We start from the raw sequence: 26,038 nt of genomic DNA, 5'->3' as shown, positions 1-26,038 counted from the left end.
GTTCAATGACTCACTCATAAAAGCAGTCAGTTGTTTTATTCCTGAATATATCAGCAGTGTTGAGGAAAGTTACTTTTAAAGTAACTACTTGTGTTACTTAGTTGCTTTTTTGGAAAGTAATTCCAAAAAGTAATTGGAAAGTTACTTTCTCTCACCTGGGCTAGGCTTGTTTGTGCCAAAATAGAACTTTTGTCATTTAAAGGCTCTTTCACACCAAAGTTTAAATGAATAAGCCTCAGGCTGAAAAATGCGCATTCACTCCATTACAGTAGAGGGCGCTGCTCAATAAATCTTTCACTTGTGATGCCATTCTGGATCACAGCAATAAAAAAATGAAGCACAAATGGGATGTTTATCTAAAGTCATTTTTGCATTTTAGAATGGTTGAAGTGGATCATCGAGGATCATCGAAGGTCAGCAGCAAAGACATTGGTTATATACAAACTACATACATAAAGTATATTTGTATTATTTAGCATATTTAATTGCAGGTTTGCATGATATTCGGATTTTTTTACATTTCACTGTTTTTATTCATTTTGAGGAATACTGAATTTGTGTAAGAGAGATGAGTAAATGCTCATATTTAATCTAGAACTACAATATTCACACATAGCGCACAAAAAAATACAATACATTCGACATATTATAATATGGACTTATCTGTATGTCGCTCACAGTCTATAGGATTACGCTCAAAAGCTTAAAAAGCAGGAGGAAATATGATTTTATGAAAAGTGGCACGGCCTGAAAAGTTTGCGAAACGCTGCTGTGACCTCATTCTTATCTGGGGTTTGATCATTCCTGAACTAACAAATTGTTAGTTAATTACTTTTTTAGCCAGCGGCCGTGAACTAAGGGATACACATGTGAATTGCGTGATATAAAGTTGCAGTTGTGTGTTATAAATTCAGAATTGTGTGATATAAAGTCGCAATTGTGTGTTATATATTCAGAAGTGTGTGATATAAAGTCGCAGTTGTGTGTTATAAAGTCGGAATTGCATGATATAAAGTCGCAATTGTGTTATGAGATCAGAATTGTGATATAAAGTCGCAATTGTGTGTTATAAAGTCAGAATTGTGATATAAAGTCGCAATTGTGTTATAAGGTCAGAATTGTGATATAAAGTCGCAATTGTGTGTTATAAAGTCAGACTTGCGTGATATAAAGTCGTAATTGTGTGATATAGTCAGAATTTTGAGTTATAAAGTCAGAATTGCGTGATATAAAGTCGCAATTGTGAGTTATAAAGTCAGAATTGCGTGATATAAAGTCGCAATTGTGTGTAATAAAGTCAGAATTGCATGATATAAAGTCGCAAATTGTGTTATATGGTCAGGATTGTGATATAGTAGCGATTGTGATATAGTAGCAATTGTGTACTATGAGGTCAAAATTGCATGATATAAAGTCGCAATTGTGTTATAAGATCAGAATTGTGATATAAAGTCGCAGTTGTGTGTTCTAAAGTCAGAATTGCGTGATATAAAGTCGCAGTTGTGTGATATAAAGTTGCAGTTGTGTGTTATAAAGTCGGAATTGCATGATATAAAGTCGGAATTGTGTGATATAAAGTCGCAGTTGTGTGTTATAAAGTCACAATTGTGTGATATAAATTCGCAGTTGTGTGTTATAAAGTCACAATTGTGTGATATAAAGTCGCAGTTTGGTGTTATAAAGTCAGAATTGCATGATATAAAGTCGGAATTGCATGATATATAGTCAGAATTGCGTGATATAAAGTCGCAGTTGTGTGTTATAAAGTCGGAATTGCATGATATAAAGTCAGAATTACGTGATATAAAGTCGCAGTTGTGTGATATAAAGTCGGAATTGTGTGATATAGTCGCAATTGTGTGATATAAAGTTGCAGTTGTGTGTTATAAAGACAGCATTGCATGATATAAAGTCGCAGTTGTGTGTTATAAAGTCAGAATTGCATGATATAAAGTCGCAATTGTGTTATAAATTCAGAATTGTGATATAGTAGCAATTGCGTGATATAAAGTCAGAATTGCACAATATAAAGTTGCAGCTGTGTGTTTTGGGGCAGCAGTGGCTCAGTGGTTCATGTAGGTTGTCTACAAACTGAAAGGTTGGTTGTTCTATCCCCGGTTCCACCTGACCAAGTGTCGAGGTGTCCATGAGCAAGACACCTAACCCCAGCTGCTCCCGACGAGCAGGATGGCGCCTTGCATGGCTGACACCGCCGTCGGTGTATGAATGAGTGAGTGAATGGGTGAATGCGAGGCAAATATGTAAAGCGCTTTGGTGGCCATTGGGTCTGTGAAAGCGCTATATAAATGCAGTCCATTTACCATTTATAAAGTCAGAATTGCGTGATATAAAGTCTGTAAGAAACTTCCTGAGGTCTTACCAGTTAGTATAGAGAGTTGTGATGGTCTGAGCCCCGTACGAGTCGAGCGGTTGAGTCTGCTGTAACAGAACACTCTTCACGAGCCGAGCCACGTCGATGTTGATGTAACTGTTGAGGCACTGAAGACTCGAGACATACGCCTGAATCCCAGCCAGCAGGTCAGATGGACGGGCGATCTCGTGAGTGCTCTGGTTATAACCCGCCATCTGCACGATTACCCTGTAAATATCCATTTGTTAGATTGAAGCAGACAGTGCTATACGTGGAGATGAATGATTTATTAAACTCAAGTGTTTTTTACTAAATGTTTTTTCATCCATATTTTACAGTTGTGAACACTCTCAAACAAGCCTTTAAAGGAATATTCCAGTTTGAGAACTTTACTTGTGGATTAAAGTTGATTACCACAAAAATGTATTTAAAAAATAACGTCCAAAAGTCCTGATAATAATGAGGCGTGTGTTCAATATAAGTGAAATGAATGTTGAGGCTGTAAACGTTAAAATAATCTGCTTTAAAAGTATAACCACAAGACATAAAGAATATCCCAGCGGACAAAAATATGTTCTAAGAACGTTTCACTAACATTACCATTGAGTTTATATTTTTAATTTCTGAACACTCAAAAAGTCCAGTTTTTTTAAATGTTTCAAAAATGTTATTTTTTGGATATCATTCTTCAACCATTAAGGGAACGTCACTTTTAAATGTTCTCTGAACTTGTAGTAACATTGGTTTCCCCAAATTCAACTGAAAATGCTATTTTTAATGACTCCTGCAGTCTCAAATCCTCTTCATGACAAGCATCTTTAGCACTTACGAGAACACACTTTTGCTGTTATGAGCTTCTGCAAACGAGATGTATAATCGACAGCAGCTTCTGTGTCTGAGGAGTCTGAGCCGTTCCTCATGAGCAGTGGCCCCCAGTTCAGGAATACTCTTGGGTTTGCAACCGGCACCTTCAAATCCCACCAGAGATTGTCTATGGGGTTCAAGTCAGGAGACTGTGATGCCACTGTATCTCCCAGGACTTCTGCAAACAAGCTTTGGTGGAGTCTGAGGAATGCTTGGGATCGTTGTCCTGTTGAAGGTCCTGTTCAGCTTCCTCACTGACGGAGTGATGTTCTCTCCCAGGATCTCCTGATACTTCAGTGAATCATCTCTCCTTCCTCACGCTGCAGGTTTCCAGAGCCGGAGGATATAGATCAGCCGCAGAGCATCACTGTCCCATCACTGACCCATCACTGACCCATCACTGATCCATCACTGATCCATCACTGACCCATCACTGACCCATCACTGACCCATCACTGATCCATCACTGATCCATCACTGACCCATCACTGATCCATCACTGATCCACCAGTGATCCATCACTGATCCATCACTGATCCATCACTGACCCATCACTGATCCATCACTGATCCACCAGTGATCCATCACTGACCCATCACTGACCCATCACTGATCCATCACTGATCCATCACTGATCCATCACTGACCCATCACTGATCCATCACTGACCCATCACTGATCCATCACTGATCCACCAGTGATCCACCACTGACCCATCACTGCCCCATCACTGATCCATCACTGATCCATCACTGACCCATCACTGACCCATCACTGATCCATCACTGACCCATCACTGACCCAACACTGATCCATCACTGACCATCACTGACCCATCACTGATCCATCACTGACCCAACACTGTCCCAACACTGATCCATCACTGACCCATCACTGATCCATCACTGACCCAACACTGATCCATCACTGACCCATCACTGACCCAACACTGATCCATCACTGACCCATCACTGATCCATCACTGATCCACCAGTGATCCATCACTGACCCATCACTGATCCATCACTGATCCATCACTGCCCCATCACTGCCCCACCACTGACCCATCACTGCCCCATCACTGATCCATCACTGATCCATCACTGACCCATCACTGACCCATCACTGATCCATCACTGACCCATCACTGACCCAACACTGATCCATCACTGACCATCACTGACCCATCACTGATCCATCACTGACCCAACACTGTCCCAACACTGATCCATCACTGACCCATCACTGATCCATCACTGACCCAACACTGATCCATCACTGACCCAACACTGATCCATCACTGACCCATCACTGATCCATCACTGATCCACCAGTGATCCATCACTGACCCATCACTGACCCATCACTGATCCATCACTGATCCATCACTGCCCCATCACTGCCCCATCACTGCCCCATCACTGATCCATCACTGACCCATCACTGATCCAACACTGATCCATCACTGACCATCACTGACCCATCACTGATCCATCACTGATCCATCACTGACCCATCACTGCCCCATCACTGCCCCATCACTGATCCATCACTGACCCAACACTGATCCATCACTGACCATCACTGACCCATCACTGATCCATCACTGACCCATCACTGATCCATCACTGACCCATCACTGACCGGAATAATTTTGAGACTGCAGAAGTCATTAAAAGTTGAAAAAAACCTGCATCCTAACCTTTTCTGTTTAACATCTAATTTTACAACTTTATAGCCATGATGCTTAAAATCCTAAAACAACTATACAGGTTAAACAACACGCAATTTTACATAATTTTACATAGAAATTTTAAAACATTTTTTTTATAAAATTATAAACCTCACATTGTTTGCGTTTCATGATAATCTTGATTTTTTGTTTAAATAAAGCGATGTCACCTGGGATATTCCTTTAAGACACAATAGCTGTTTCTCAATGTCAAGGAAGGATCCTCAGAAGCCGGGCTTTCGAGGATGCTACGTCATCGACATCCGTCGAAGGACTGTTCCAATGTCGAAGATCCTCAGAATTTCAAACAAGGACTGAATCCTTTGTTCGAAAAATATCCCATACACAGGAAAGGATGCATATCTGTAGCCTTCGCGCTATCTAATCACCCACAATCCTATGCGCCAGCTTTGCTATCTTGTTCAAAACATAAAAAATGTCAGACGTTAGCGGAATCGGAGCAAAAACGGGGCAATATGCTTTCAAATGTAAGTATATTTACGTTACCATACATTTGTTATAAACGTAGTACATATAAGTAAAGTTTAACGTTTAAATGCCAGTACAAATTACTACCGTATTGATATTACAAATTATACAAATATATACAAATTACGTTATTGATGGCTAACTGAACCGGATCTGTCATTTCACAATGGTTACCTTGGTTGCCGTCACCGGCATTTCTTTTATAAATAACTAGTTAAGTTAATGACGTGCACTTGCTAGCCTGTTCCATTTACGTTTTCTCTGAATGCTAAAGAGGAGCCTCGCCTAGCCTAGCCTCTGAAGGAAATGACTTGACATTGAGAAACAGCTACTGTGTGATTGAGAGGATGTTCATCAAACTCATCCTGTGATCTGAACAGTGCAGTTTCATAGTGAACACTATAGACGTGAGTGTACTTGTTGAGTCTCATCTCCAGCTGTGTGAGCAGGAACTCGGCAGGAACAACGATGTGTTTGAAGACTGTGAAGTCGGCGCAGACGCTGTAGGAAGTGCACAGTTCTGTCAGCGCCAGGTGCATCTTATCCAGACTACAACAGAAGACAGCAGTCAGCTTGCATATCTACAGGAAAGATTAAGATATTGTTTTTATTCCTACACTGAGTCTGTCGGATGATACAGACTTTGTGACGAAGGCTCTATCCTTCCTGAGGCTTTCCGTCCCTGGCTTCTCTTTAGGCACGTCTCCTCTCTTTGGGACCGGTTTCTTCAGCTTTTTATTGCGCGCTGTGCTGATGGTCTCAGCGCTGTGTTTGGGCAATAACTAAAACACAGCACAACACCACTGAAAACACTTGTGGTTTTTTGATTTATGGGCATTCAAGTCCATTTTTTAAAACTACATTATATATATTCTTCAACCTAAAACCATAATTTTGATTAGGTTGATCTTCACACTGAGTTCAGCAGATTTGAAAGGACTGTCTTGTGTACCTTCTCGTTTAGGTTACACTGTTCGGCACATATCTCCAGCACAACCGTACACGTCTGACGGGAGATCTCCTCCAGAAACGACACGCACAGCTTCAAGCTTTGCTTCTCCATTTCTTCAGTCTAGCACAAAAATATGACAGAACATCATTTAGTAGCAGATTTACTTTTGTGAAAATGATCTATTGAAGGCATAGTCTACAAATCCTGTCATCATTTACGCACCCTGGAGTTGTTCCTAACCTGCATTCATTTCTTAGTTCTGCTGAACACAAATGAAGATATTTTGAAGACCAAACAATTTTGGGGAAAAAAACAGTCAATGGTGCCGCAGAACTGTTCAGTTTCCCACATTCTTCAAAATACCTTCCCTTGTGCTCAACAGAATAAAGAAATGTATGCAGATTTGGAGCAATCAGAGGGCGAGTAAATCTTTTTTTCTGTGAAAAATCCCTTTAATTTTCCTTGAAAGACCATATTCTGCTGTTTTACACAGTCCTGATGTTGTTTTTGGTCTCTACTAGAGCAGGTTTCTGCTTGAATGTTGATTATTTTTTGCATATTCTCCAACCAGGCCCCGCCCCTTTATTCTGCGTATGAATTATTATAATGAGGAATATTGTGATGTGTTCGTTCCCAGAAGAAACTCAAGATACAATGGAGGCGTTTCAGGAGTTCAGAAACACTGATATAGAGAAGAAGTGGAGCTTTCTCATGATCAAACACAACATTACACACTAAACACTGATGAACACTACACACTAAACAAAGATGAACACTACACACTAAACACAGATGAACACTACACACTAAACACAGATGAACACTACACACTAAACACTGATGAACACTACACACTAAACAAAGATGAACACTACACACTAAACACTGATGAACACTACACACTAAACACAGATGAACACTACACACAGATGAACACTACACACTAAACACAGATAAACACTACACACTAAACACAGATGAACACTACACACTAAACAAAGATGAACACTACACACTGAACACAGATGAACACTACACACTAAACAAAGATGAACACTACACACTAAACACTGATGAACACTACACACTAAACACAGATGAACACTACACACTAAACAAAGATGAACACTACACACTAAACACAGATGAACACTACACACTAAACACAGATGAACATAACACACTAAACACTGATGAACGCTACACACTAAACACTGATGAACACTACACACTAAACACTGATGAACACTACATACTAAACATAGATGAACACTACACACTAAACACAGATGAACACTACACACAGATGAACACTACACACTAAACACAGATAAACACTACACACTAAACACCGATGAACACTACACACTAAACACAGATGAACACTACACACTAAACAAAGATGAACACTACACACTAAACACAGATGAACACTACACACTAAACAAAGATGAACACTACACACTAAACACTGATGAACACTACACACTAAACACAGATGAACACTACACACTAAACAAAGATGAACACTACACACTAAACACAGATGAACACTACACACTAAACACAGATGAACATAACACACTAAACACTGATGAACCCTACACACTAAACACTGATGAACACTACACACTAAACACTGATGAACACTACATACTAAACATAGATGAACACTACACACTAAACACAGATGAACACTACACACAGATGAACACTACACACTAAACACAGATAAACACTACACACTAAACACCGATGAACACTACACACTAAACACTGATGAACACTACACACTAAACAAAGATGAACACTACACACTAAACAAAGATGAACACTACACACTAAACAAAGATGAACACTACACACTAAACACATATGAACACTACACACTAAACACAGATGAACATAACACACTAAACACTGATGAACACTACACACTAAACACTGATGAACACTACACACTAAACACATATGAACACTACACACTAAACACTGATGAACATTACACACTAAACACTGATGAACATTACACACTAAACACAGATGAACACTACACACAGATGAACACTACACACTAAACACTGATGAACACTACACACTAAACACTGATGAACACTACACACTAAACAAAGATGAACACTACACACTAAACACAGATGAACACTACACACTAAACAAAGATGAACACTACACACTAAACACTGATGAACACTACACACTAAACACAGATGAACACTACACACTAAACAAAGATGAACACTACACACTAAACACATATGAACACTACACACTAAACACAGATGAACATTACACACTAAACACTGATGAACACTACACACTAAACACAGATGAACACTACACACTAAACACATATGAACACTACACACTAAACACTGATGAACATTACACACTAAACACTACACACTAAACACTGATAAACACTACACACTAAACACTGATGAACACTACACACTAAAAACAGATGAACACTACACACTAAACACAGATGAACACTACACACTGATGAACACTACACACTAAACACAGATGAACATTACACACTAAACACTGATGAACACTACACACTAAACACAGATGAACACTACACACTAAACAAAGATGAACACTACACACTAAACACAGATGAACACTACACACTAAACACAGATGAACATAACACACTAAACACTGATGAACACTACACACTAAACACTGATGAACACTACACACTAAACACTGATGAACACTACATACTAAACATAGATGAACACTACACACTAAACACAGATGAACACTACACACAGATGAACACTACACACTAAACACAGATAAACACTACACACTAAACACCGATGAACACTACACACTAAACACAGATGAACACTACACACTAAACAAAGATGAACACTACACACTAAACACAGATGAACACTACACACTGATGAACACTACACACTAAACACAGATGAACATTACACACTAAACACAGATGAACACTACACACTAAACACAGATGAACACTACACACTAAACACAGATGAACACTACACACTAAACAAAGATGAACACTACAAACTAAACACAGATGAACACTACACACTAAACAAAGATGAACACTACACACTAAACACTGATGAACACTACACACTAAACACAGATGAACACTACACACTAAACAAAGATGAACACTACACACTAAACACAGATGAACACTACACACTAAACACAGATGAACATAACACACTAAACACTGATGAACACTACACACTAAACACTGATGAACACTACACACTAAACACTGATGAACACTACATACTAAACATAGATGAACACTACACACTAAACACAGATGAACACTACACACAGATGAACACTACACACTAAACACAGATAAACACTACACACTAAACACCGATGAACACTACACACTAAACACAGATGAGCACTACACACTAAACAAAGATGAACACTACACACTAAACACAGATGAACACTACACACTAAACAAAGATGAACACTACACACTAAACACTGATGAACACTACACACTAAACACAGATGAACACTACACACTAAACACAGATGAACACTACACACTAAACAAAGATGAACACTACACACTAAACACAGATGAACACTACACACTAAACACAGATGAACATAACACACTAAACACTGATGAACACTACACACTAAACACTGATGAACACTACACACTAAACACTGATGAACACTACATACTAAACATAGATGAACACTACACACTAAACACAGATGAACACTACACACGGATGAACACTACACACTAAACACAGATAAACACTACACACTAAACACCGATGAACACTACACACTAAACACTGATGAACACTACACACTAAACAAAGATGAACACTACACACTAAACAAAGATGAACACTACACACTAAACAAAGATGAACACTACACACTAAACACAGATGAACACTACACACTAAACAAAGATGAACACTACACACTAAACACAGATGAACACTACACACTAAACACAGATGAACATAACACACTAAACACTGATGAACACTACACACTAAACACTGATGAACACTACATACTAAACATAGATGAACACTACACACTAAACACAGATGAACACTACACACAGATGAACACTACACACTAAACACAGATAAACACTACACACTAAACACCGATGAACACTACACACTAAACACAGATGAACACTACACACTAAACAAAGATGAACACTACACACTAAACACAGATGAACACTACACACTAAACAAAGATGAACACTACACACTAAACACTGATGAACACTACACACTAAACACAGATGAACACTACACACTAAACACAGATGAACACTACACACTAAACAAAGATGAACACTACACACTAAACACAGATGAACACTACACACTAAACACAGATGAACATAACACACTAAACACTGATGAACACTACACACTAAACACTGATGAACACTACATACTAAACATAGATGAACACTACACACTAAACACAGATGAACACTACACACAGATGAACACTACACACTAAACACAGATAAACACTACACACTAAACACCGATGAACACTACACACTAAACAAAGATGAACACTACACACTAAACAAAGATGAACACTACACACTAAACACAGATGAACACTACACACTAAACAAAGATGAACACTACACACTAAACACAGATGAACACTACACACTAAACACAGATGAACATAACACACTAAACACTGATGAACACTACACACTAAACACTGATGAACACTACACACTAAACACTGATGAACACTACATACTAAACATAGATGAACACTACACACTAAACACAGATGAACACTACACACAGATGAACACTACACACTAAACACAGATAAACACTACACACTAAACACCGATGAACACTACACACTAAACACAGATGAACACTACACACTAAACAAAGATGAACACTACACACTAAACACAGATGAACACTACACACTAAACAAAGATGAACACTACACACGAAACACTGATGAACACTACACACTAAACACAGATGAACACTACACACTAAACACAGATGAACACTACACACTAAACAAAGATGAACACTACACACTAAACACAGATGAACACTACACACTAAACACAGATGAACATAACACACTAAACACTGATGAACACTACACACTAAACACTGATGAACACTACATACTAAACATAGATGAACACTACACACTAAACACAGATGAACACTACACACAGATGAACACTACACACTAAACACAGATAAACACTACACACTAAACACAGATGAACACTACACACTAAACACTGATGAACACTACACACTAAACAAAGATGAACACTACACACTAAACAAAGATGAACACTACACACTAAACACATATGAACACTACACACTAAACACTGATGAACATAACACACTAAACACTGATGAACACTACACACTAAACACTGATGAACACTACACACTAAACACATATGAACACTACACACTAAACACTGATGAACATTACACACTAAACACTGATGAACATTACACACTAAACACAGATGAACACTACACACAGATGAACACTACACACTAAACACTGATGAACACTACACACTAAACACTGATGAACACTACACACTAAACAAAGATGAACACTACACACTAAACACAGATGAACACTACACACTAAACAAAGATGAACACTACACACTAAACACTGATGAACACTACACACTAAACACAGATGAACACTACACACTAAACAAAGATGAACACTACACACTAAACACATATGAACACTACACACTAAACACAGATGAACATTACACACTAAACACTGATGAACACTACACACTAAACACTGATGAACACTACACACTAAACACAGATGAACACTACACACTAAACAAAGATGAACACTACACACTAAACACATATGAACACTACACACTAAACACAGATGAACATTACACACTAAACACTGATGAACACTACACACTAAACACTGATGAACACTACACACTAAACACATATGAACACTACACACTAAACACTGATGAACATTACACACTAAACACTACACACTGAACACTGATAAACACTACACACTAAACACTGATGAACACTACACACTAAAAACAGATGAACACTACACACTAAACACAGATGAACACTACACACTGATGAACACTACACACTAAACACAGATGAACACTACACACTAAACACTGATGAACATTACACACTAAACACTGATGAACATTACACACTAAACACAGATGAACACTACACACAGATGAACACTACACACTAAACACTGATGAACACTACACACTAAACAAAGATGAACACTACACACTAAACACAGATGAACACTACACACTAAACAAAGATGAACACTACACACTAAACACTGATGAACACTACACACTAAACACAGATGAACACTACACACTAAACAAAGATGAACACTACACACTAAACACATATGAACACTACACACTAAACACAGATGAACATTACACACTAAACACTGATGAACACTACACACTAAACACTGATGAACACTACACACTAAACACAGATGAACACTACACACTAAACAAAGATGAACACTACACACTAAACACATATGAACACTACACACTAAACACAGATGAACATTACACACTAAACACTGATGAACACTACACACTAAACACTGATGAACACTACACACTAAACACATATGAAAACTACACACTAAACACTGATGAACATTACACACTAAACACTACACACTAAACACTGATAAACACTACACACTAAACACTGATGAACACTACACACTAAAAACAGATGAACACTACACACTAAACACAGATGAACACTAAACACAGATGAACATTACACACTAAACACAGATGAACACTACACACTAAACACAGATGAACACTACACACTAAACACAGATGAACACTACACACTAAACACAGATGAACACTACACACTAAACACAGATGAACACTACACACTAAACACAGATGAACACTACACACTAAACAAAGATGAACACTACACACTAAACACTGATGAACACTACACACTAAACACAAATGAACACTACACACTAAACAAAGATGAACACTACACACTAAACACATATGAACACTACACACTAAACACAGATGAACATTACACACTAAACACTGATGAACACTACACACTAAACACTGATGAACACTACACACTAAACACATATGAACACTACACACTAAACACTGATGAACACTACACACTAAACAAAGATGAACACTACACACTAAACACTGATGAACACTACACACTAAACACATATGAACACTACACACTAAACACTGATGAACATTACACACTAAACACTGATGAACATTACACACTAAACCCAGATGAACACTACACACTAAACACTGATAAACACTACACACTAAACACTGATGAACACTACACACTAAACACTGATGAACACTACATACTAAACATAGATGAACACTACACACTAAACACAGATGAACACTACACACAGATGAACACTACACACTAAACACAGATAAACACTACACACTAAACACCGATGAACACTACACACTAAACACAGATGAACACTACACACTAAACAAAGATGAACACTACACACTAAACACAGATGAACACTACACACTAAACAAAGATGAACACTACACACTAAACACTGATGAACACTACACACTAAACACAGATGAACACTACACACTAAACACAGATGAACACTACACACTAAACAAAGATGAACACTACACACTAAACACAGATGAACACTACACACTAAACACAGATGAACATAACACACTAAACACTGATGAACACTACACACTAAACACTGATGAACACTACATACTAAACATAGATGAACACTACACACTAAACACAGATGAACACTACACACAGATGAACACTACACACTAAACACAGATAAACACTACACACTAAACACCGATGAACACTACACACTAAACACTGATGAACACTACACACTAAACAAAGATGAACACTACACACTAAACAAAGATGAACACTACACACTAAACACATATGAACACTACACACTAAACACAGATGAACATAACACACTAAACACTGATGAACACTACACACTAAACACTGATGAACACTACACACTAAACACATATGAACACTACACACTAAACACTGATGAACATTACACACTAAACACTGATGAACATTACACACTAAACACAGATGAACACTACACACAGATGAACACTACACACTAAACACTGATGAACACTACACACTAAACACTGATGAACACTACACACTAAACAAAGATGAACACTACACACTAAACACAGATGAACACTACACACTAAACAAAGATGAACACTACACACTAAACACTGATGAACACTACACACTAAACACAGATGAACACTACACACTAAACAAAGATGAACACTACACACTAAACACATATGAACACTACACACTAAACACAGATGAACATTACACACTAAACACTGATGAACACTACACACTAAACACTGATGAACACTACACACTAAACACATATGAACACTACACACTAAACACTGATGAACATTACACACTAAACACTACACACTGAACACTGATAAACACTACACACTAAACACTGATGAACACTACACACTAAAAACAGATGAACACTACACACTAAACACAGATGAACACTACACACTGATGAACACTACACACTAAACACAGATGAACACTACACACTAAACACTGATGAACATTACACACTAAACACTGATGAACATTACACACTAAACACAGATGAACACTACACACAGATGAACACTACACACTAAACACTGATGAACACTAAACACTGATGAACACTACACACTAAACAAAGATGAACACTACACACTAAACACAGATGAACACTACACACTAAACAAAGATGAACACTACACACTAAACACTGATGAACACTACACACTAAACACAGATGAACACTACACACTAAACAAAGATGAACACTACACACTAAACACATATGAACACTACACACTAAACACAGATGAACATTACACACTAAACACTGATGAACACTACACACTAAACACAGATGAACACTACACACTAAACACAGATGAACACTACACACTAAACAAAGATGAACACTACACACTAAACACATATGAACACTACACACTAAACACAGATGAACATTACACACTAAACACTGATGAACACTACACACTAAACACTGATGAACACTACACACTAAACACATATGAAAACTACACACTAAACACTGATGAACATTACACACTAAACACTACACACTAAACACTGATAAACACTACACACTAAACACTGATGAACACTACACACTAAAAACAGATGAACACTACACACTAAACACAGATGAACACTAAACACAGATGAACACTACACACTAAACACAGATGAACACTACACACTAAACACAGATGAACACTACACACTAAACACAGATGAACACTACACACTAAACACAGATGAACACTACACACTAAACACTGATGAACACTACACACTAAACACATATGAACACTACACACTAAACACTGATGAACACTACACACTAAACAAAGATGAACACTACACACTAAACACTGATGAACACTACACACTAAACACATATGAACACTACACACTAAACACTGATGAACATTACACACTAAACACTGATGAACATTACACACTAAACCCAGATGAACACTACACACTAAACACTGATAAACACTACACACTAAACACTGATGAACACTACACACTAAAAACAGATGAACACTACACACTAAACACAGATGAACACTACACACTAAACACTGATGAACACTACACACTAAACACATATGAACACTACACACTAAACACTGATGAACATTACACACTAAACACTACACACTAAACACTGATAAACACTACACACTAAACACTGATGAACACTACACACTAAAAACAGATGAACACTACACACTAAACACAGATGAACACTACACACTAAACACTGATGAACACTACACACTAAACACATATGAACACTACACACTAAACACTGATGAACATTACACACTAAACACTACACACTAAACACTGATAAACACTACACACTAAACACTGATGAACACTACACACTAAACACTGATGAACACTACACAATAAACACAGATGAACACTACACACTAAACACTGATGAACACTACACACTAAACACAGATGAACACTACACACTAAACAAAGATGAACACTACACACTAAACACATATGAACACTACACACTAAACACAGATGAACATTACACACTAAACACTGATGAACACTACACACTAAACACTGATGAACACTACACACTAAACACATATGAACACTACACACTAAACACTGATGAACATTACACACTAAACACTGATGAACATTACACACTAAACACAGATGAACACTACACACAGATGAACACTACACACTAAACACTGATGAACACTACACACTAAACACAGATAAACACTACACACTACACACAGATGAACACTACACACTAAACACTGATGAACACTACACACTAAACACTGATGAACACTACACACTAAACACAGATAAACACTACACACTAAACACCGATGAACACTACACACTAAACACTGATGAACACTACACACTAAACACTGATGAACACTACACACTAAACACTGATGAACACTACACACTAAACACTGATGAACACTACACACTAAACACAGATGAACACTACACACAGATGAACACTACACACTAAACACTGATGAACACTACACACTAAACACTGATGAACACTACATACTAAACATAGATGAACACTACACACTAAACACAGATGAACACTACACACTAAACACAGATAAACACTACACACTAAACACCGATGAACACTACACACTAAACACCGATGAACACTACACACTAAACACAGATGAACACTACACACTAAACACAGATGAACACTAAACACTGATGAACACTACACACTAAACACTGATGAACACTACACACTAAACACTGATGAACACTGCACACTAAACACAGATGAACACTACACATTAAACACTGATGAACACTGATGAACACTACACACTAAACACTACACACTAAACACTGATAAACACTACACACTAAACACTGATGAACACTACACACTAAACACTGATGAACACTACACACTAAACACAGATGAACACTACACACTAAACACAGATGAACACTACACACTGATGAACACTACACACTAAACACAGATGAACACTACACACTAAACACAGATGAACACTACACACTAAACACAGATGAACACTACACACTAAACACAGATGAACACTACACACTAAACACAGATGAACACTACACACTGATGAACACTACACACTAAACACAGATGAACATTACACACTAAACACAGATGAACACTACACACTAAACACAGATGAACACTACACACTAAACACAGATGAACACTACAAACTAAACACAGATGAACATTACACACTAAACACAGATGAACACTACACACTAAACACAGATGAACACTACACACTAAACACAGATGAACACTACAAACTAAACACAGATGAACACTACACACTAAACACAGATGAACACTACACACTAAACAAAGATGAACACTACACACTAAACACATATGAACACTACACACTAAACACAGATGAACATTACACACTAAACACTGATGAACACTACACACTAAACACTGATGAACACTACACACTAAACACATATGAACACTACACACTAAACACTGATGAACATTACACACTAAACACTGATGAACATTACACACTAAACACAGATGAACACTACACACAGATGAACACTACACACTAAACACTGATGAACACTACACACTAAACACTGATGAACACTACACACTAAACACTGATGAACACTACACACTAAACACTGATGAACACTACATACTAAACACAGATGAACACTACACACAGATGAACACTACACACTAAACACTGATGAACACTACACACTAAACACTGATGAACACTACATACTAAACATAGATGAACACTACACACTAAACACAGATGAACACTACACACTAAACACAGATGAACACTACACACTAAACACAGATAAACACTACACACTAAACACCGATGAACACTACACACTAAACACCGATGAACACTACACACTAAACACAGATGAACACTACACACTAAACACAGATGAACACTAAACACTGATGAACACTACACACTAAACACTGATGAACACTACACACTAAACACTGATGAACACTGCACACTAAACACAGATGAACACTACACATTAAACACCGATGAACACTGATGAACACTACACACTAAACACTACACACTAAACACAGATAAACACTACACACTAAACACCGATGAACACTACACACTAAACACCGATGAACACTACACACTAAACACAGATGAACACTACACACTAAACACAGATGAACACTAAACACTGATGAACACTACACACTAAACACTGATGAACACTACACACTAAACACTGGTGAACACTGCACACTAAACACAGATGAACACTACACATTAAACACTGATGAACACTGATGAACACTACACACTAAACACTACACACTAAACACTGATAAACACTACACACTAAACACAGATGAACACTACACACTAAACACAGATGAACACTACACACTAAACACAGATGAACACTACAAACTAAACACAGATGAACATTACACACTAAACACAGATGAACACTACACACTAAACACAGATGAACACTACACACTAAACACAGATGAACACTACAAACTAAACACAGATGAACACTACACACTAAACACAGATGAACACTACACACTAAACAAAGATGAACACTACACACTAAACACATATGAACACTACACACTAAACACAGATGAACATTACACACTAAACACTGATGAACACTACACACTAAACACTGATGAACACTACACACTAAACACATATGAACACTACACACTAAACACTGATGAACATTACACACTAAACACTGATGAACACTACACACTAAACACAGATGAACACCACACACTAAACACAGATGAACACTACACACTAAACACAGATGAACACTACACACAGATGAACACTACACACTAAACACTGATGAACACTACACACTAAACACTGATGAACACTACACACTAAACACTGATGAACACTACACACTAAACACTGATGAACACTACACACTAAACACAGATGAACACTACACACAGATGAACACTACACACTAAACACTGATGAACACTACACACTAAACACTGATGAACACTACATACTAAACATAGATGAACACTACACACTAAACACAGATGAACACTACACACTAAACACAGATGAACACTACACACTAAACACAGATAAACACTACACACTAAACACCGATGAACACTACACACTAAACACCGATGAACACTACACACTAAACACAGATGAACACTACACACTAAACACAGATGAACACTAAACACTGATGAACACTACACACTAAACACTGATGAACACTACACACTAAACACTGATGAACACTGCACACTAAACACAGATGAACACTACACATTAAACACTGATGAACACTGATGAACACTACACACTAAACACTACACACTAAACACAGATAAACACTACACACTAAACACCGATGAACACTACACACTAAACACCGATGAACACTACACACTAAACACAGATGAACACTACACACTAAACACAGATGAACACTAAACACTGATGAACACTACACACTAAACACTGATGAACACTACACACTAAACACTGGTGAACACTGCACACTAAACACAGATGAACACTACACATTAAACACTGATGAACACTGATGAACACTACACACTAAACACTACACACTAAACACTGATAAACACTACACACTAAACACAGATGAACACTACACACTAAACACAGATGAACACTACACACTGATGAACACTACACACTAAACACAGATGAACATTACACACTAAACACAGATGAACACTACACACTAAACACAGATGAACAGTACACACTAAACACAGATGAACACTACACACTAAACACTGATGAACACTACACACTAAACACAGATGAATAATACACACTAAACACAGATGAACACTACACACTAAACACAGATGAACACTACACACTAAAGACTGATGAACACTACACACTACACACAGATGAACACTACACACTAAACACTGATGAACACTACACAGTAAACACTGATGAACACTACACACTAAACACAGATGAACGCTACACATTAAACACAGATGAACACTACACACAGATGAACACTACACACTAAACACAGATGAACACTACACACTAAACACTGATGAACACAACACACTAAACACTGATGAACACTACACACTAAACACTGATGAACACTACACACTAAACACAGATGAACACTACACATTAAACACAGATGAACACTACACACTAAACACTGATGAACACTACACACTAAACACAGATGAACACTACACACTAAACACTGATGAACACTACACACTAAACACCGATGAACACTACACACTAAACACAGATGAACACTACACACTAAACACAGATGAACACTACACACTAAACACAGATGAACACTACACACTAAACACTGATGAACACTACACACTAAACACAGATGAACACTACACACTAAACACTGATGAACACTACACGCTAAACACTGATGAACACTACACATTAAACACAGATGAACACTACACACAGATGAACAGTACAGAAGACGGAAACAGCAGAACATGTGCTCTTTAAACAGTTAGCAGTAATTAGTGGTGCAACGGATCACAAAACTCACGGTTCGGATCATTTACAGTTTTTGAGCCACAGACTGCATCATTTTTTCATATCAGAAATTTGTATATATATATATATATATATATATATATGGGGGGGGGGGGGGCCTAACGTAACTTTACTTTTCATGAAATATTTGCAGCTCACTTGAAGTACACTAATATAGAGAGCACTGACCTCCTCGGGACAGAGTGCATGGAGACTCTGGCTGAAGTGTGAGCACACGAGAGGGAACGCCATCAGGTACCGTTGCATAGACACGTCCTCGCCGCTCTGAGAGAACATCTTCTCAAACACCCGCGAGTGGAAGCTGAAGATCACAGGCAGGAGAAATCAAGCAGAGTCCATTTACTCTCATTAAAACTCAGTGGATTCACAGAACATCTCAGAGGAGACTCACCAGAGGATGGAGAGATCGGCCGTCTCACACAGGAGCTCGTCCACAGTGTCCATCATCCTGGTGTGGAACTGGGCCATGTTCATGATCTTGGCCAGCTCTGGATAATCCTTCAGAGCCAGAGACGCTTTACCCACACTGGTGTACGCCTGAAGAACACACACACAACACCTGAAGAACACGCACAACACCTGAAGAACACACACACAACACCTGAAGAACACGCACAACACCTGAAGAACACACACACAACACCTGAAGAACACACACATAACACCTGAAGAACACGCACAACACATAACACCTGAAGAACACGCACAACACCTGAAGAACACGAACAACACCTGAAGAACACACACACAACACCTGAAGAACACACACATAACACCTGAACACGCACAACACCTGAAGAACACACACACAACACCTGAAGAACACACACATAACACCTGAACACGCACAACACCTGAAGAACACACACACAACACCTGAAGAACACACACATAACACCTGAACACACACATAACACCTGAAGAACACGCACAACACATAACACCTGAAGAACACGCACAACACCTGAAGAACACGAACAACACCTGAAGAACACACACACAACACCTGAAGAACACACACATAACACCTGAACACACACAACACCTGAAGAACACGCACAACACCTGAAGAACACACACACAACACCTGAAGAACACGCACAACACCTGAAGAACACACACACAACACCTGAAGAACACACACATAACACCTGAAGAACACGCACAACACATAACACCTGAAGAACACGCACAACACCTGAAGAACACGAACAACACCTGAAGAACACACACACAACACCTGAAGAACACACACATAACACCTGAACACGCACAACACCTGAAGAACACACACACAACACCTGAAGAACACGCACAACACCTGAAGAACACGCACAACACCTGAAGAACACGCACAACACCTGAAGAACACACACACAACACCTGAAGAACACGCACAACACCTGAAGAACACGAACAACACCTGAAGAACACACACACAACACCTGAAGAACACGCACAACACCTGAAGAACACACACAACACCTGAAGAACACGCACAACACCTGAAGAACACACACACAACACCTGAAGAACACACACACACAACACCTGAAGAACACACACAACACCTCGAGAACACAAACAACACCTGAAGAACACACACACAACACCTGAATAACACACACAAAACCTGAACACGCACAACACCTGAAACACACACACAGCACCTGAAGAACACACACAACACCTGAAGAACACACACAACACACACAGACAACACCTGAAGAACACACACAAAGAAGAAGAACACCTGAAGAACACGCACAACACCTGAAACACACACACGACACCTGAAGAACACACACAACACCTGAAGAACACACACAACACCTGAAGAACACACACAACACCTGAAGAACACACACCTGAAGAACACGCACAACACCTGAAGAACACACAAAACACCTGAAGAACACACAAAACACCTGAAGAACACGCACACAGAACACCTGAAGAACACGCACACAGAACACCTGAAGAACACGCACAACGCCTGAAGAACACACACAACACCTGAAGAACACACACAGACAACACCTGAAGAACACACACAACACCTGAAGAACACACACAACACCTGAAGAACACGAACAACACCTGAAGAACACACACACAACACCTGAAGAACACGCACAACACCTGAAGAACACACACACACACAACACCTGAAGAACACGCACAACACCTGAAGAACACACACATAACACATGAAGAACACGCACAACACCTGAAGAACACACACAACACCTGAAGAACACACACAACACCTGAAGAACACGCACAAAACCTGAAGCACACACACACAACACATGAAGCACACACACACAACACATGAAGCACACACACACACACACACACACACACAACACCTGAAAAACACGCACATCACCTGAAGAACACACACAACACCTGAATAACACGCACAACACCTGAAGAACACACACATAACACCTGAAGAACACGCACAACACCTGAAGAACACGCACAACACCTGAAGAACACACACACAACACCTGAAGAACACACACAACACCTGAAGAACACACACACACCACCTGAAGAACACACACAACGCCTGAAGAACACACACACAACACCTGAAGAACACACACAACACCTGAAGAACACACACAACACCTGAAGAACACGCACAAAACCTGAAGCACACACACACAACACATGAAGCACACACACACAACACATGAAGCACACACACACACACACACACACACACAACACCTGAAAAACACGCACATCACCTGAAGAACACACACAACACCTGAAGAACACACACATAACACCTGAAGAACACGCACAACACCTGAAGAACACGCACAACACCTGAAGAACACACACACAACACCTGAAGAACACACACAACACCTGAAGAACACACACAACACCTGAAGAACACACACACAACACCTGAAGAACACACACAATGCCTGAAGAACACACACACAACACCTGAAGAACACACACAACACCTGAAGAACACACACACAACACCTGAAGAACACACACAACGCCTGAAGAACACACACACAACACCTGAAGAACATGCACAACACCTGAAGAACACACACAACACCTGAAGAACACACACAACACCTGAAGCACACACACAACACCTGAAGCACACACACACACAACACCTGAAGAACACACACACAACACCTGAAGAACACACACACAACACCTGAAGAACACACACACAACACCTGAAGAACACACACACAACACCTGAAGAACACACACACAACACCTGAAGAACACGCACAACACCTGAAGAACACACACAACACCTGAAGAACACACACAACACCTGAAGAACACACACACAACACCTGAAGAACACACACAACACCTGAAGAACACACACACAACACCTGAAGAACACACACAACGCCTGAAGAACACACACACAACACCTGTAGAACATGCACAACACCTGAAGAACACACACAACACCTGAAGAACACACACGCACAACACCTGAAGAACACACACAACACCTGAAGAACACACACACACACACACAACACCGTAAGAACACGCACAACACCTGAAGAACACGCACAACGCCTGAAGAACACACACAACACCTGAAGAACACACACATAACACCTGAAGAACACGCACAACACCTGAAGAACACACACAACACCTGAAGGACCCACACACACACAACACCTGAAGAACACGCACAACACCTGAAGAACACACACAACACCTGAAGAACACACACAACACCTGAAGAACACACACAGACAACACCTGAAGAACACACACAAACAACACCTGAAGAACACGCAAAACACCTGAAGAACACGCACAACACCTGAAGAACACACAAAACACCTGAAGAACACACACATAACACCTGAAGAACACGCACAACACCTGAAGAACACACACAACACCTGAAGGACACACACACAACACCTGAAGAACACGCACAACACCTGAAGAACACGCACAACACCTGAAGAACACACACAACACCTGAAGAACACACACAACGCCTGAAGAACACACCCACACAACACCTGAAGAACACGCACAACACCTCGAGAACACACACCACAACTGAAGAACACGCACAACACCTGAAGCACACACACACAACACATGAAGCACAAACACACACACACACACACACACACACACACACACACACACACACACACACACACACACACACAACACCTGAAGAACACACACAACACCTGAAGCACACACACAACACCTGAAGAACACACACACAACACCTGAAGAACACGCACAACACCTGAAGCACACACACACAACGCATGAAGCACACACACACACACACACACACACACACACACACACGCAAAACACCTGAAGAACACGCACAACACCTGAAGAACACACACACAACACCTGAAGAACACACACAACACCTGAAGAACACACACACAACACCTGAAGAACACACACAACGCCTGAAGAACACACACACAACACCTGTAGAACATGCACAACACCTGAAGAACACACACAACACCTGAAGAACACACACGCACAACACCTGAAGAACACACACAACACCTGAAGAACACACACACACACACACAACACCGTAAGAACACGCACAACACCTGAAGAACACGCACA

At 39.3% G+C, this 26,038-nt stretch overlaps 1 protein-coding gene across 1 annotated transcript in view; it reads right to left on the bottom strand.

Moving 5' to 3' along the window:
* nckap1l (NCK associated protein 1 like) overlaps positions 1-26,038 on the bottom strand; it is an 85,791-nt gene that overhangs the window by 22,138 nt on the left and 37,615 nt on the right. The window contains exons 16-21 of the mRNA XM_077204353.1: positions 21,786-21,931; positions 21,563-21,695; positions 6,409-6,528; positions 6,099-6,238; positions 5,874-6,005; positions 2,381-2,599 (exon numbers count right to left, since the gene is read on the bottom strand). Of these exons, the coding sequence (XP_077060468.1) occupies positions 2,381-2,599; positions 5,874-6,005; positions 6,099-6,238; positions 6,409-6,528; positions 21,563-21,695; positions 21,786-21,931 (890 nt within the window). The remainder of the gene's footprint in view (positions 1-2,380; positions 2,600-5,873; positions 6,006-6,098; positions 6,239-6,408; positions 6,529-21,562; positions 21,696-21,785; positions 21,932-26,038) is intronic.

Source organism: Siphateles boraxobius, unplaced genomic scaffold (genome assembly GCF_051911475.1).
Source record: "Siphateles boraxobius isolate OS27281-9 unplaced genomic scaffold, OSU_SipBor_1 5, whole genome shotgun sequence".
Lineage (NCBI taxonomy): Eukaryota > Metazoa > Chordata > Actinopteri > Cypriniformes > Leuciscidae > Siphateles > Siphateles boraxobius.
The sequence above is the reverse complement of the archived record's forward strand: the minus strand, read 5'-3'. Positions and strand labels throughout refer to the sequence as shown.